The following is a 17,758-nucleotide window of genomic DNA, read 5'->3' as shown; positions in this document are numbered from 1 at the left end:
TAATAAGAGAGACTTATTTACAACTGTAGGACAAATTACTGTAGAACAGTAAGGAGAAGTATTAGTATTTACTGTCTTTCAACCCTTAAAATTGAATGCCAATTAAAAAAAAAAAGCAGCATAACATCATTGGCTGCTAAAGTGGGTATGTTGGCAGGTCTTCAGAGAGGTTAAAATAACTGTAAAGTCTGGGAAGCATTGGGGCTGAATAATCATCAAAGGGGATATGATCTGAAAGAGATCTCTTGATGAAGAAACTATCACGTGGATTTAAATGCTACGCAAGCCCCCCTGCTGCAGTTTTAGAGGATCTTCCCAAACAACCATTCCTTTGCTGAGAAAAGGCCTGTCAAAAACAAGGGTGCTCCAACAGGTCTCATTTATTTATGTCTGCAGTGTATTTCACTGCTGGAAGATTAAAAGTTTTTTTTTTTTTGTTTTGTTTTTACTGGTGTCAGAACCTCTAAACCAAGCAAAAGGAACCAGCTGCCTGTTACTGAATGAGTATTGAGGACTGAAGCCATAAAGAACAGGAGACCAGTCTGAGCGATTGCTTGTTTGCCTTACATCTGGGAAGTAATTTAACTCAGAGATGAGGGCACAGCAGCTCCATAAATGCCCTGGGTCACACAGTACCAATGAAATCTCTGTCAACACCAGCAGCCTTTTCCCCCATCACGGGTACCTCAATCACCCCATGAAAGGAAGTCATTAAGCAGACCCATTCATGCCCTCTGCAAATACAGGCACACCTTTCCCAAGCCCATCGGTCATTCCTCCTGTCTTCAAATCCTCTGGAGGTGCCTGCTTCCTCCTGCCCTCCCCTTCCTTTTTCCCACACTAGCACCCGGGATCCAATGTTCCCTCCCTCATCCATGAGCCTCCAACATCTCCTGACACCCACACCATTTCCCACCTGAGCTTTAACCTCCATGGGCTCCAGGAGTCAGGAGTTTTCAGTGCAAACCTTGATGGAGGTCAGGATTTTTGCTGTGCTGATCTCTTTGCTCCCAGAAGCCACAATAGGGATTTTTACCCCCCTAGAAATGCTATTCTTTGTAAAATGTAGATGCTCGCAGGGAAACGTGATTTTTTTTTCCTATGGAATCTGGAAGTTAGATTGTTGTTTTTCAAAGCACATCAATTTATTCTTTTCCATAGTTTGGGGGTTCTGTTTTGGGTTTTTTTGGTTGCCCCTTTTTGGAGGGGGTGAGGGGTTTGAGTGTGTTTTTTTGTGTTTGTGTGTCTGTGTGTTTTTCCTTTTTTTAATTTAATTTCTCCAGATTTTCTTTCTATTCTACTGGCACCAAGAACAATGATATCCTGGTTTTAGATTCACAATTCCTTCTGTCCCCACTATTTCAACTACTTCTGTAACTTTTGCAATTGAAATAAAAAGAAAAGACATAAAGAGAGGACATGCAGACAGTGAAGAGCTTTAAGAGCTCTGCTCTATTCATGGTGAAGAAAGGGCAGGAGGGGAAGAAATAAATCTCAGTTTTGAAATGCTTTCTATTTATAAATTGTCCTGAGAAAATGGTTAATCTGAATACCTTTAGCTTTTACATTGTACAAGGTCTTTGACACAGGAGGATATAACGCTGCTGGTGGTTTACCAGTTCATGTTAGCAGTATCCCTTTGGATCCAGCTAAACTGTTTAACAGCAGCCAAAGCACTCTGCAGTAGAAAAAGAAAGAAGAAAAAAAAAAAGGCACCACCAGCAGTCTCTGCCTATATATCAGCTAAAATACTTCCTCCTGAAACACTAATATTTATCCTAAAGTAAAGCCTTAAAAACTGTAAATGCAATACAGAGAACTGGGCATTTTTAGGAACAGAGAGGAGGATTCATGATTCAAATCATGCCTAGCGTGTTCCACATGTGGCATCTGTGTGTTGCATTTCTTTGTTGTACGAAATGGGTCTTATGAGTGGGTTTGAAATACACACTTGTCATTTTTGAGTGGCATTGTCGAGACATGCAGCATCTTGTTTAACTTTGTTACATCCCTAACCTCCTTTAAAACACAGTCAATCTAAAATAAGAAAAAAATTATCCTTGTACCTTGAATAATACAGAACTGCACACATGCTACAATTTTAAAAGAACCCATATGCTCTGTACAGAATGGGTAAGAAAGGGAGTATGTGACACAGCTCCCCTAAATCCTACAAAAATCCAGCTGCCTATTTTGAAACTTGCTTTCCAAAAAAAATAGAGCACCAGATCAGACACAAGTGAAACTGGTGAAGTTTGCAGTCAAGTTCAGATCTAAACTTCATACTTTGAGCATTAATAAAGAGGAATGAGGATTGCAGGTTTGCTGTCAATAGATGAGCTAAATGCTATTTTTTTCCAAATTTTGTTTCATTAAACATGCTCAGAAACCCTGCTTCTTAGACACTCAGTGAATTTAAATGCCCAAATCCAGCACGTTGCTTTCAAACTGTACTCCTGAGCTTGTATTTATTTGATCAGAAAGTGGTAGACACCAGTTGGTATGAAATCACAACACACGTTCATGAAACACAGACAATAATGGTGGCGGAAACAGAAAAAACGCTTACTGAACTTCCTTTTTTAATATATACATACTTGTGGTCTCTGATCTAATTTCTGCGTTATTTTTATTAATACATGAAGGGTTACATTACAAGTGTTACATGTCTCTGATCCGATTGCAGCAATTACCCATTTGCATCTCTGGAAAGCAAAATTATTTCCAACATTATCAAACAAAGGAACTTTCTGTCCGTGCGCTCAGGCACATGACAGCCCTCTATTTGATGCTTTTAATGTACAACACAAATGACCAAAAAATGGCCTGTATTATGCTAGTTGTGCAGGGGGACGAGCTGTGTTCCATTAGTGATCCACAGACTTCACAGAAACTAATTGTACTATGTTACACTTTTATCTTTAGCTTTCATGTCAGATGCTTGTTTGAATTAAACATGGAACACATGAAAAAAGGAAATGCATTACAAAATCTACTGGGTATACATCTTAAAATACTGCCAAATGTCTATTTACATGAAAAGACCAGAAGGTTTCTAAAAGGTCTGTTGAAACCTGGCTAGTCCACAGCAGCATGGGCTAGTTAATTGCCTGAAATTCCTGGCAGACTACTAAACCAACCATCAGCATCTTTGTAGTAGCCCTAAAATGTTCAATTTGTGCTCTTTGTCATGGATAGAGTACTCTGAAACCGAATCTGAGGATTTTTTTCTTTATTTATTTTGAAATCGCCATTAAGAACCAATAAAATGTTCAGCTGAAGCCTGCATTTCACCACCTGCCACACTTTGAACTCCAGTAGGGAGCAGTCTCCCAGTTTTAAGGAAACTAACCACAATACAGACGTACAGGCAGAAGAGAGTAAGATGGAACGATTTTGGAATTACATGAGACCAACACAGACAAGTTGCCAGACTGTCAATTTTTTGTAGCTCAAACAGTCATAAACCATGGCCCATAGGCAACAGTAATTGGTGTACAGCTGGTCCACTGAACCTTATTATATTAAAACATTAAAAATCTTCAGATTCATGGGGCTTTTCAAAATATCCACAAGCAGGTTCATGAGTTCACAGCCATCAGTGGGGTGCTCAAGATTGGGAACTATTGATTCAGTTCATACTGCATCAGCTTACACGTTTACTATTAGGTGTCACATAGGCATAACTATAACTAAGTCAGACTTTAAATCCAAAGTTTTACAAATCTTTGATGAAATAAGACCTAAACTTTCAGTAAGACCTTTTTTACATCAATGGAAACATAAGACCTAATTTACTACTACTACTACCAGCATCAAAGAGTATGTTAGTGGAATTAAAAAAACCCAACACAACAACCATGAAAATCCAACAACAAAAATTCCAACACAATCTTCCCCAGGCTCAACACCACCAAACACTTCCTAGGAGGTCCTTATAAACACATTTCAGCAATTTCCCCAAAGCTTGTGGAACTGCTGACAAACATCCTGTTATGGTTCAGAGTGCTAAGGCCTGTTCAAACAGTTTCATGAGCAAAAAAGAACTAATCTGGAAAGAGAGATCCTATTTGTGGTTCCCAGCAATCAAAATTATTTTACTAAGGCCTTCATTTAAAGTGATGGATAAGAAGGAGTGATTCTCTGTTCCAATTATCCAAAAGAGATTGGGAATGGCAGCTTAATACCAAGATAATGTATCCAATATGCAACCCAGTCTATTCTCTCTCCCCATTGAAACTAAAAAGGCTAAGACACACGCATACATAGAGCAAAACATTCCCTCCCAGGGATTCAGATTTTATGGCCTGTCATGGCTAAAAGCACCTTCAATTTAATGAGGGAATTCCTTTTAAAGTTGTTTTCTATTCCTCTCTCTAACTGGTAATGACTGGTGGCCCTGGTTGGGTTTTAAGTCTGCATGTGTCTGATGCTCTAAAAAGTTTAGTGGTCTCTGCACTGAAGAGTTTATGGTCTAATTTGTAGTTCGCACTGCTAAATATTGCATGAAACAGGTATTATTTGTGTGGACAAGGTATGCATGTAAAATCTGAACCATACTGGGATAGATCTTCATCTGGAGTAAATTCCTATACTGCGCTGGACAGGACCCCAAGCATAATTCTGAGTTTAGTCCATAGCCAGAGAATCTCTTAAGGATGGAAGCAGAGCTTTTAAAGATGCAGTGATGACAGCAATATCTCCCTAGCACTGGCTGTTGGCCTGGGCTACAGAAATGAAACTGTTGTTCTAAGAGATGGATGTACTGTAATGTATTAAAAACCTAAGAGATATGGACAGGCTGGTGTGCAAGAGGAAGAGAACGAACAGTCCTGCAGTAAAACCTCATTCAAGAACTTGCTCATGGGTGGAGAGAAGAACTCATCTACCTTACAGTTCCCATCACCAGGCAATTCTGCGATGACACAGCGTTGTTTTTCTCTTTCCAAAACTAATGTGGGAGCAGCAAGAAAGAGAATAATACAGTTAACTCACAGGAAAAATGTTATTACCCTGCATAAAAGACAAAAGCAGTCTTAGTCCCCTCTTGAGTAGAGAGAATAATTCAATACTTAAACAACTTGAACACCATCCAGCGACGAGCCACCAACCAGTGTGAGCTGCGGAGCACTAAGGCACAGCCTTCAGAGACATGGCTTAGCAGCAGGGTACAGTCTGCTTCCATTCCTGCTTTTCAGAGGATTTAAGAACAGTGCCCAACTTGAGGTTAATGACACAGGCTTAGAGAAACCCATGAGCACAGTGGGGCGCATATCCATGTGATGGATGCCCTTGACCCCTTAACCAAACTATGGTAGTTTGGTACAGGATGCAAAGCAGGTAAAGGTCTGAGTCGTGTTCAGATCAAGAACTCCTCTAATTTCAATTTGTTCTCCGAAAACCCACAAAGAAATAGAGTGACACAGTGGGCATCGATGCATATGAACTTGGAACACTGATCATGCCATTAACATGTGAATAACCAGTGGCTTTTGCAAGACTCATTAATCAAGGAGCAAAGAAATTTGTGGGTACAACAAATCGCATGCGTACCTTTTCCATCGCATGCAATTTGACTATGAGCCTTTATTCCATAAATATTACAGCTTAAGTGAGCCTTCTTTAAGCTCTTCTGGCCAGGCAGTCTGGTTGCACGGTGGTGATCTCCCCTTGAGCTGGGACACCTCTCAAGGTGGCTCCTTGAGACAGAGAGACCTTTAACCAATGGCAGATCTGACAGGATGCTAAATTAATACTAAGGAAACATTACTAATTCATGTAGCTACTCAATTATTATAAACTTAGTACAGGTAATTACATTAGACATAAACACTTGCCCAAGTCTGAGACTAAGATTGGACCTAGCTGCACCAAGGCTCCATAAGGAGTTTAGAAAGTAAGCAGGTCCACTCTGAACCTCATAACTCAGCAAGAGGCTCTTCCTTACTCTTTGTATTTCTTTCATTAGATTTAGACTTTTGTCCAAGTCTGAGACTCAGACTGGACCTGGCTGCACCTAAGCTCCACCAGCAGTTTAGAAAGCAAGGGAGTCCACTCTGAACTTCATGACTCACTGGGAGGGTCTTCCTTATGCTTCTGCACCTCTAGTCTCTGTGCAAAACATTCTAACTTGACTCTAACTTAATTTTCATTTGTATGTTTCTTCCATGCAGTAATTAATAAATTGAGCCTCACCATCAACCTTTTTGAACCTTTGTAAGCCACTGTTAAATTTTGTTAAATTCCAATGAACTTACTCAACTACCTCAACAAAATATATTGCTGCCTCTCTCTTTGAGTGAGCTGCATTCCACTCATTTGTGGGAGTCCCATACAGGCACAGCACCTGATCCTGGCCCCATGCATAGCAGAGCTTCTCACCACTCAGTTTGTGAGCTGTTAATAAGGCAGATATATGAGCATGTCCAGATTCTTTCCCTGTGGTGGAAGAATCAACCCCAACTTTCCTGGACTGAGCCTTGGCTACCTTCAAAAATCAGACGGCCCAAATTCCTGAGTTTTGACAATGCAATGGAAGATAACTCCATACTGGGAATGGATCAACTGCCGCTGTCTCATTAACCCTTTCTAAGGCTCACCATCCACATTAGCTGCAGGTTTGGGAAGGCAAGAGAAGTAATGAGATTATGGAAAAGAAGGGAGAGGGATGGGATAGAAAAAGTTGTGAACTGACCACAGGTGGTATTTATTTCTGTCTGGCGGCTGCATAGCCCAGTACAACCACCGCTCTCACACCAGTGATACAGTCATCAGCTAGGAATGAATGCAGGACCATGGAATGACAAGAAGTGCTTCACAAATGCTACTTTGCATTCTGTCTTGGCAAATTTCACCAGCAGAGGCTCAGGTACTCACCCAGCTGCCTTCGTTTCTCAGCGAGAACATCAGGGAACGGAGCTGAGGTATCGAACCAAGGTCCCGGCTGCGACACTTGCTGCTCCAGGACACCAGGGACATCAGCGCACGACACTGGGTTCGAGCACAGAAGCCCCACTTTAGCCTGAGCAGAACCTCCTCTGCTAACACGGTCTGCATGCAGATCAACCCCAAATCAGAGCAAAGCTACGAATGCAAAATCATCTCACAACGGAGGAGAAAATGCGCGACATCCGGAACAACGCGCGGCTCGTGCTACAGAGAACATGCACTGCACAACGCGAGAGGGTTCTGAGAGATCCTGCAGGCATCCCATGGTGAAGGCAGATAAATCCAGTTCATCATAAGTGCTTTTTGTCAGAGGGCTTAAGGAAATATGGGCAATAATGGAATAAGTGCTTGTCAGACCAGAATCCCAAGGGTGCACAAAGGATGTTGCCCCTGTGTACTGGCAAAGCTACTGAAGAACAACCTAAAGGCAGGCTTCTTGAAAACTAAACATTTATCTTGAATGCAAATGCTGGCCATGGCTAGGTTCAGAAGTCACTCCATATGGCATTTTCATGCCAAATTTTCCATGGAATTCTGGTAATTATCCAAACAGGACTCTGAATTTCATTCTGGATCAGGGTCTAAAGCATTAGAAATAAAGACAGGAATACTTATGAAGTAAAAGGCTCCAATCTCAGTATTAAGTTACTGCTATAAAAGTTCCTTTTTTTTGTACTGGATGCCGACATTTTACATTCAAGCCCTCTGAACTCAGTGTTTCAATTGTAGTACACACTCCGTGGCAGGAAAGTGCATGTTCTCTGCCTACACAGCAGGCACATAAAAAGAAAGAAAAAAAAAAGGAAAACCAATATAAGCCTGTGAGTGTTGAACAGTGCTGTGTGATATTACTGATTTATTAACTTGGCTTGATCAATAAGGCTATCATCAAGGGCACATTTAGTTTGCACATAAATTTCACTTTCTAACAAGCACTTTTGTGTGCTCACTTTGGTTTCCATAATCTGATCCAGGTCTCAGGAAGCTTTCTTTAAGGTAGAACAGAGAATTCTTTTTCTAAAAAAAGGATCAAAGTATACTCGGTCAACTCAAACAAAAGGACAGTCAGTACTGTAGAAACAGCATGCTTACCTTTCACAGCAAAAAGAAAAATAAGCCTATAGGTTCAGATTTATCACTGCCTTAAGTTCATCAACATCAATTGAGCTATTAAACTGTGGTTGAATTTGGTTCACAGCAATTTAAAAATTTCAACTTTCTTTGAGTGTCTTCCATCAGCAACATGCTAATTTAATGCATAATTTAAACTCCGCTGTCCTTTAATTCAGCGTTTGTAAATAATTAAAAAAGAACTAAAAATCCTTTTGCATTTATATAGCTGGCCCCCTCCCCCTTTTTCTACTGCAAAACAAAGATGACTTTTCAATCAAGAATTTATTTATTCTTTATATCTGAAAGTAAAAGCCATAGAAAAAACTAGGAGAAACTGATTTACAAGATAAAACAATTAGCTCCGGGATATGTACATTAAGACTAACTAATTTCACATCATATTTTAAGGAATGGAGGAGGAATCCCAGACATATTAGACTTTATTCAAATTCTACTGAAACGTTCAATTAAGAGCATCTTATGAAGGTAAGTTATGCAGTCACTAAAATTAAGATGTGAAAAACAGCATTAAAGTGCTACTTGTCGGAGACACTATGCACTTTAATAATCCATCCCTTTTCCTACACACAAGATAACATCTAAAATCTGGCTATTCCTGTAATTGCTCTGGTCTTCTTAAAATTTTTGGTTGTGTAGGAGAAATACAAATGTATTCCACAGTAAAAAATACTACATTCTCTTTTAAACCAAAATCACATATCTCAATGATTCCTATTAAAACCTTTTTTTTTTCTCTGCAGACAGATAAAAATGCCTTTTAAAACTCAAACAAGACTGTGTGAAAACAGCTCAAACCTATCCATCTCCCAGTTGGTTCTTAAAAAAAGGTAAACATTCCCCAAGCTGTTCTGACCAGACGCGACTGGCAGATCCTTTTTGAGAATGAGGTCTCAAGATGCAACCCTGCTTCCATTCAGATTCAGAGCTTTAATAACACAAGAAGTTCAGTGCAGGAGCAGGCAGTGGGGCAGTAATTTAATTTGATTTACAATAGAGTGCTAATATATGTTTTTTTCTGGAAACACAGTCACCATTTTCTCCAGTTTCTCTGCTCTGTATGTTTTACATCAAATCATTCCTGCTCATTTTATTTCCGTATCTCCATGCTACCAGTAGGAAGCTGCCCAGTTCTCCTGTTTTCCTTGGACTAGCATGACTGCTTCAGACGCCTCAACCACCACCCTTCTAAAAGATTTATGGCAAACACATTGCATCCCAAGCTATAAATCTACCAAATGGCTATTAGACATACTTTGCTGTCCACAGCCACACGATTTAAAGTAAAACTGATAATGGTACATATAGGGCTACTGTTTCTAGTAGGCTTGTCAAAATTGTGCTACCTTGCCACACATTTTTCCCAGGCACCTCACTCTCATTTTTGGGGTGTGAATCAGGTGATCCTTCAGTATTACTCTGTTTCTGGCAACTTGTGATAATTTTTATTGTTTTAATATTAAATTCTTTTAGGCATCCAGTTTGAGTCATTGGACTCATTAAGAAGAGGAAAACCATCAAGGATGGAGAGTTTGGCCAAAGACTTCTGTGCTTTTGAAAATCCCCTGTTATGTATCTTTTAAAGAAAATTCATGCTGCGAAAAGCATAATACCGCCTACTCTCTTTGCTCACAGGAAGTTAACACAAAGTAAACCACCTCTAAAAATATTATCTCCCACTCAAGAAACTTCAGGGTGACAGGGAGAGACAGAGGGGTTATTGTGAGCCCTAAATAATGCAGGTTGGTTCTGCAAGCCGTGAAGGGAAGGATAAGCTAAAATTAAATGACCTTTGGTAGGGATACCTCACCTACATCAGCAAGTCTGTTATCTGATCTTCCTAATTCTCCTCCTCTGCTGTTGCAGGTCATGGTCCATCAGAAGCTGCTATTTCTGCTGGGATGGGTGCAAGTCAGACAGTGCCCTCGTAACCCCCCAGGAAGAACTGCCAGGGAGGCCAGCTCAGGGTCATCACAGGTAAAACCCCTTAAGAGGCAGCATGTCCCCTGCTGAACTTGCTGTGGCTTTCAGGAGAGGCAAAGGGAGTTCTAGCTGTCCTTCGTGCAACCATTGCCTCAGTCAAACTGAGCTGTAATAAAGCTTCAATTAGCACACAAATCTATAAATATCTAACACTGCAGAACAAAATGGCCAACTTTGGTCACAAATGTTGATCAGAGTGAGAGAAGAATCAAAATGGGACCATGCACCTACTCTGAAAAAAAAAGAAAGGAATGCTTTCCACTCAACAGGTGGAGATCAAAATAATCTTTATTGTGAATCCAAAATCTCCTTTCTCATGCATAGCACAGTTTTTGGAGTGACTGTTAGCTTCAGACAAGCACTGACTGTACACCAGACTATCCAGATCTTATTAGAACAAAGCACAGAGCCTTATCTTGTTTTTTACATTTATTGATGACTCTGTGCTAAATTTAAACACAGATCACATGTTGATTCTCTTAAAAAAATCACTGAATTAGTAAGAAAGTTGAGCCATTAGGCAAGATCTTCCACCAAACATGCATGTTTCAGAAAAAGCCACAGAGTTTGTGAGATTAAGATGCTTTGAAAGGAGATATAAAGTTGGACTAGATGATCGTTGTAGGTCCTTTCCCATTGAACAACTTCCATTTTATTCCTATCCTATCCTATCCTATCCTATCCTATCCTATCCTATCCTATCCTATCCTATCCCATCCTATCCTAATTCTATTCTATATAAAATAAGCAGATGTATATATATGCATATATATCTCCCCTCCTAATACTGAAATGTGGATGCTATTAAAATAGTCCTCTCTGCTTCTTTCTAAAAAAAGTCCAAACTTGTACTAGGAAAGAAAAACAAGAGGTAAAAGCTAACAGAGTAGCTGAGGACCCGCTTTTCTAATGCTGCATTTGATTAATTACATGATTTGTTTTCAATGACTGGTTCAATCAATCCTGATAAAATTAACAAAGACAATGATCAGAAATACCAGACTAAAACGCAATACAAATTATTTGGTTCCAGGGGATCCAATCAAAGGAAACAGGATTAAATTAAGCAGTGATAGGATTAAGGAGAAGTTGCTGTATAAAGTCAGAAATGTATTAGTACTTCGGGCCATTTGCTGTGTCTGTAGGTTGCCATTTCCAGATCTTCCTAGAGTTCTCAATACACTTTAAACAAAATTGAGTTTCTTAGGTATCACAGAGGTAATGTGGAAATAATTATAGTAATAATGATAATGATAATGATAATTATAATGTTACTATTATTTCACAGTTCCACAGTATGTGGGGCTCTGCTGCAGGAGGCACCCTCTAAAGGAAAAATACACCCCCATACACCCTCCTCCCCCAGCAGTCTGTACCTCAAGGAGTTTACAGTCCATGTGCACTACACAGAGATCAAAAGGTGACAGAATATCAGGACACAATCAAAAAGACAGAAAAACCTATTTAATTCTACAACGCTAGTGAAGCACAAAGATGAAAAAGCTACTGTTCGACAAGGACTGTTAATGAAGCTTGCCAGTGATACAGCTGAAAATGTAGTTCTTACCTAAAAATCAAATACAAGTAGCACAGGAGAAGTACTTCTATTTGCTGTGTACTAAGCTAAACCTCGAGCAGCTGACAAGGTCCTAAGCACTGAACAGAGATTTACCTTCAAATGCCTTGGACTCATGCTGGTTCAGCTGGACCCATTAGTGACCAGCTGCAAAGGGACTTTGTGTCCGATGTGAGGCAAAAGAAATGTCTGGGGACATCAGAAGCCAGCTCATTTGGGAGTAATTCAGAAAACATAAATGCTGAGTTAGAGTGAAACCAAACTCAATTCCTGCCCCTTTCTTCCACTAAGAGAATCGTTTAAAAGATAAATGAAGGATGTGGAGAGGTAGTCCCTAAGGACTTTTAATAAAGCTACTTTAGAATGCTGGCATGTTGTGCTGCTTGCAAATCCTGGCCCCATATGCTACATGGGCTGAGGAAGGACAGTGGACTGGATGTGCTGCTCACATGGCAGCACAAGACAGAGGAAACCTACACTGCCATTGATCACACTGTGCATGCTAGGGGATAAAGCAGAGAGAGGGTTTTCCCAGCTTTCAAATAAAGAAAAGGAGTGTGATGTAATCTGAACAAAAGGCAAGGCACATGTGAGCAGATCAAATCCAAATCAACAGTCCCACCCATCTTTGTCTCTTACAGAAGCATTCAGGATCTGTATGGGAAGACTCCTTCCCTATCTCTTGGTACAGTACCACTTCCATTTCTAGGTATGCACAGTTTAGTAGCTGCCAGCTGCCCATCCTGTCATCTGACAGGATTTAGTCACTTGTGATCACCCCAGGACATTCCATGCATGCAGGGAACAGATCAAGCTAAGTATTTCGGCAACTGAAAGCTGACCTCTGGAGTGTGGGCTGGTCTTTGTCCTAAAGGAAACCACTGGAGACATGAGACTAATTTCTGCTGGTCAGCAGGGTCAACGTTCACCCACAGTATCTGGTTTTTGTATGGCTATGGTCGTGTGTCCTATCCTTGCAGTTCACCATTTGCACCAGGTATTGATGCTGAAGGACTGTCCTTGCAAGACTGAAAATTTGATGAGCTGCTTTACTTACTGAGCTTGAGAAACTATTTAGAGAAACATCCGTCTCTCCCTTCCCACAACTTAAAGACTTAATATTTTATCTTTGTTTTCAGCTACGACAGTGAATAAATTTTAAAGCATCAGCTCTTCTCAGGCAAAAGACATTTGGCATTATGATTAAGAATATATTATTTCATCTCTTCTGTCCCCTTAAACAGTTTCTTATTTGTATGTGCGGGCTTTTTCTCATGCTCTGCCTTGCTATATTCTTTTTTCAATCTCATTGCAATTTTTTTCGTAAGTATTCTCAGTTCCATTTTCTTACTTTATTTTCCCCATGTCTCTATCTCTCTCCTCACCCTTTCTATCACGCTCTCTCCTAAGTGAAAAGAAAACCCAATTATACTCCTGTTAGAACTGAACTTTCAAATCCATCATGTGCTAGTGGGCTCAAAATTAGGCAAATAAATTCCCTCAACCCTACAAATTAAATTGAGTCTTTGCATATGTTCTTTTAAGAGCACAAAGATGTCAAGTATTCACCCAGCTGTCACAAAATATGATGAGCAGGCACTTTGAATTCATATAGATTTTCTAAATCGTCTGTCAGATTTAACAGAAATGCTAATGGATCCAAAAGTAAATTCTAATCTATCCTAAGTATCTGGTTATTATTTGTATTGCAGTAGGACTTGGAATTGCTAGTTGAGAATCAGGGCACAATCTCAATGCATGTCACATACAAAGATCATTTGGATGACGCGCAGGTATTATTTTGCACTTTCTCAATTTTTATCTCATTATTTTAACCAACACCCTCCTCGTAGGTATACTCAAGCTAATTTAAGAACAAAAGTACCATCAGCTTGTAAACATCATTACCTAATGTGTAAGCTATTGAAACCCAGGTCTTACATTTGCTAAAGGCAGAAACTGTCTCCCAAGTGAAGATTTTGAAGGAAAAAAAGCTACCAAGAAGGTCAGACTTTGCCCATGTTTCATTTTGGTCAAAGCTCACTGTAGAAGGAGAGCAAACAGCCTCAGCATATGGATGGGAACTTGCATGGAGCTGCCAATGCCAGCAGGTTGGACATTCCACAGTGCATCTGTACCTGGCCTGTGCGGGTCCAGCACGTCCCAAACATGTAGGACTTGCTACCCTGGCACTGAATACCTGTGCAGGACCTATTCAGTGGTCAACCTGACACACACTCAGGGAACCTGCGATGGCATGAACACATCCTGGGGAGTTGTTCTCTATGTACTACCCTGGTTGCTTGTCTAAGAACCTATTAGGGCACTGCATAAGGCAGGAGGGTGGCACATCCTGGCTGTCAGTGATAATCCACTGCCAAAATCAATACGGTTGGCAAGCTTGCTTCACGGATATTAATGATCACAGAGCACATTTCCCAAGAATGTGTTGTCAGTCCCATTGTCCAATTTCAACTCCAGTAATTACATTTCTGCCTGCCTAATATTCCCCTGTCGCTTTGAGGAGATGCAGGAGCCCTCTCATCCAGTCCCACGTTGCTTCAAGGCATCACGGCCACGTTCAGCACCAAGCTGGACACGTGGACACAGCTTTCCCTGTTTATATTTTACACAGCAGTTACTACCTTAACAGCTTTGTGATTCTCAAAGAGGTGAAAAGTGTAAGATACTGTTGTTGCTGTTATTTAAAAAATGATTTATTTCCTTCTGGAACTAGTCGTCTTGAGACACCTTTTAATTTCCTTCTCTTTCATGAATAGATTTGTACATTTAAAATATTTACCAAAGGTTGTGCTAGGTAGGTCTCAGTTTTGTTTTCTTTTTTATTTCACTAATAAAAGTAAAATATCTATAAAATGTGACTGTCTACAGCTTTTCAACACCCAGCTTCAGGGAGTTCAAGCACTTTCAGATCTAGCCAGGAGAACTAACTCCACTGGCAAACTAAAAATCTGCCTTTCTCAGTGGAATAAAACTCCTGTTTACAGCTGTATAGGGCATAAATAGGAGGTTTTAAACTTGTGACATTTTCATGTCTGGAAAAGCTGTCACTCGCCCAGCACAGCATCTTACCTCGAGCTGTAAGCCCAGGGACATCAGTAGCATTAGCTCAGCTGTAAGATTACCAGAGGGAAAGAATGGTGTAGCTAAAACACTTCAAAAGCCTCCAAAAAGTCTTTCCTATATTCAGAAAACAGAAGTTTCCTCGATGGGAAGGGACCTGTATTTCCAGCTGTATGTGCCTGCAATCTTGCTTTTCAAAAATTTCTTGGTTGAGCTCAACTGACCAACTCCTGCCCATGGGAATCCTTCTTGGGAAAGATCTCTGAATGCACAAAGTGAGGGAAAGCACCGGGGTTTAACATTTTTAAATATTAAAGGCTAGACAATTGTTGGAGGCTGCTCTGAGCCAGAAACTGGTCAGATCAATCCTGTAAATATGGTTTTGTGGGCAAAGGAAGATGTGCTGCATACAAGTCATCATCAGTCGCCTTTGTCTGCATTCCCTGCACTCCTCCCCCTTCCCAAAGGGACCATTTGGAGTGTTTAAACAACTGCAATTTTAAATTGACACCCTTAAGCATATTTTGCATTAAAATGTAAAAAGAATGCCAAACAAAACAAGCCCAGCAAAAAATAAGAACCAGAAAAGTATGCATATGAGAAAGACTAATAAAGTGTGAGTGCATGAATGTATTCTGGAGCATTTGCATGTGTCAGAGGGAGTAGAAAGGAGGTGAGCAGATGATGAGAAAACAAGAGATGAGACACAGAGTGACAGAAAAAAAGCACCAGTTCAGGAAAAAAGAAGCAGAGAGGAAAAAGACTGTTGTGCAGATAAGCAAAGCCTCTGTGTACAACATGGGGGGAATTTTTAGAACACTGAGCTTTTATCTACTAACATCAATAGGGTTATTATAACTAACCTGGTAAGATCTAGGGGCAGCAGCTAAATGGTGTAATACAGGTACCTAATTTCAGTGTCATGCCTACTTCTCTCCATCGGCTCTGTTAGAAGCTGGAGTCTGGCAGCCCTGGATAACAAGTGGTCTAAATTACTCATCAGTCTCCAGATGGTAGGAGCCATTGTAAACTCTCTGACTATGCCCCCGTGTGCACTGCAGCAAAACCAGAGGGAAAAAGGGAAAAAAATATGACAAAGAACATCATCCAGCTATATTACAAGCAGAAGAAAGAAATTCAGGAACTCTATGAAGAGAATGAAGACCTAAACCAAAGGAGATGGGATAGTGGAAGTTAAATTACCTGTGCAGAAAACCTGAATGTATAAAGATTCAAAAGAAAATATAGTCTATGCATCTGCAGTTTAGTGCATCTACAGGGAAAAAAACCAATCCCCTCCCCAAAGAAACCCCTAAACTAAACTGAAAGGAATACATAGGAAGGAGGGATATTTTTTGTTTTGAAGTATCTAGTTCCTAATTTAATCTTAATCCACTCTGACATTTATTCTCATGGATAATTCAGTATAAAAATTTAGGGCAGAAAAAGAATCTATAAAAATAATAAGAGGTGCTTGCAAGGGCAGTATCAGCAAAAATTGCCCTTGTGTAAAAATAGTTCCTATTGCTTTGTGTCCCACTCAGCTTCAGGCAATGTACCAAGATCCCACGAAATACTTTTTTTCCCCTTGTGCAATCATTTGTGGCTCTCATCCAGCCTCTGATTATGCTAATTGTATTTGATGGAATTTGTATGTACTCTCCTTTGCTCTCGTCTCAGCTGAACATACACAAGATGCATTTTTAATTTTTAACTCTTCAAAAATAAATATATAACGCAACTTTCTCCCCAAGGTTGTGTAAAAGTCAACCTTATTACTACTTATAAACAGCAAATATACAGCCTTTATTACTAGCAAAACAAATAACCCTTTCTATATTAATATGTTGCAACAAAGCTTTTAGTTAGTGTGAGAGGAATGTCATAATGTAGGAGTTTATATAACACAGTCTGATCATGTCACCTAGACACAATTTCGTCTGCATTAAATTAAATCCACCATCATAAGAACTGCAACTTTAATAAAGATACAGGCAGGTTGGCCAGATCAAAAGCCTACATCATTTTGAGAGACACTCAAAACAAGAGAGACAATGAGCTGTTGCAAAACCATTCCCAAGGGCTAGCAATAAAGCCCAGGACTTAAATTCCTGAATAAATCTCTTTTTTCCTTTTCCCGTTTAAAAAGCATTCTTTACCAAGTTACTAAACATCAAAACCCACTTGATTTTGCTGAGACAAAACGAGATGACCTTAATGGCCACAATCCAGTTTTCTTGACTGTCTTCAAGGTCCCCAAATGCAGCAGAAACTGGGTTATTTCATACTTCATGGAGATCCTCTGAACCTCTAAATTATTCTTTCATTTTACTAACTGAAAGCTAAAGAAAAATATAATTGCAAGAGTAAAGGACTTGCTTCCCCTTCTAAATCGAAACAGGACTGGCTTTTCATCCTTTATTTAAGTGAATTTTAGTGAAAAACATCCAACAGGCTGCCCTGTGCACCACAGCTCTGCTCTCCCGCAGCTAAAGCCTCCCATTGCCCGACAGTATCCTTGGGACAGGACAGGACACTCACTTCCCAGAGCATCTCAGAGCATCTCAGTGTGGGACCATCCAGACTGACCACCAAAGCTGGCAATGCCTCCTAGGGCCACATTTTCAGGGGTACTCAACTGTCTTAATAACACAGGGAGGCACCAAAGGGATTTCTGTAAGTGCCAAGGCAGAGAGGGCACTTGATTTCTGCCCAAGTCCAGACAGATGAAGTTAGGATGGCCAAACCTGAAGCTTGAAAATCCAGAGGCATCTAAAGGCTTTTGAAACCCAGACTTGGGGAGTTTATCATCTCCAAAAATGGGACATGGGTGCATTTGGAAACATGAGCTGCTACCTGCATTCAGGAGTGTCAGCAGAAAGGAGGCAGGGGATGCAGGCTGGACAGGAGGTTTGGGCACATTCCCTTTTGCCTCCAAGCTCCGACACACGTGTATGTTCACACCTCTGAAGGAGACAGTGATCAGCCATTACCCTACTCATACTAGAGCTTTGACCAAATGTGTTTTGTTATTTT

The 17,758-nt window shown here is 40.3% G+C and overlaps 1 protein-coding gene and 1 long non-coding RNA gene across 3 annotated transcripts in view; one reads left to right on the top strand and one right to left on the bottom strand.

Moving 5' to 3' along the window:
- KLHL29 (kelch like family member 29) overlaps positions 1–17,758 on the bottom strand; it is a 394,362-nt gene that overhangs the window by 141,626 nt on the left and 234,978 nt on the right. Inside the window, exon 4 of one of the 2 annotated variants that reach the window (XM_017813094.1) lies at positions 6,877–6,990. The exons of the other annotated variant lie outside the window; for it this stretch is intronic. Coding sequence (XP_017668583.1) covers positions 6,877–6,990 — 114 coding nt within the window. The remainder of the gene's footprint in view (positions 1–6,876; positions 6,991–17,758) is intronic. 2 annotated transcript variants of the gene reach the window in all.
- On the top strand, positions 8,308–10,047 carry LOC108496420. Its single transcript, XR_001874450.1, has 3 exons — positions 8,308–8,547; positions 8,823–8,909; positions 9,946–10,047. It is a non-coding gene; the product is annotated as an uncharacterized LOC108496420 (long non-coding RNA).

The sequence above is a fragment of the Lepidothrix coronata genome, unplaced genomic scaffold (genome assembly GCF_001604755.1).
Source record: "Lepidothrix coronata isolate B3197 unplaced genomic scaffold, Lepidothrix_coronata-1.0 Scaffold39, whole genome shotgun sequence".
NCBI lineage: Eukaryota > Metazoa > Chordata > Aves > Passeriformes > Pipridae > Lepidothrix > Lepidothrix coronata.
This window is presented reverse-complemented; position numbering and strand designations above follow the sequence as displayed.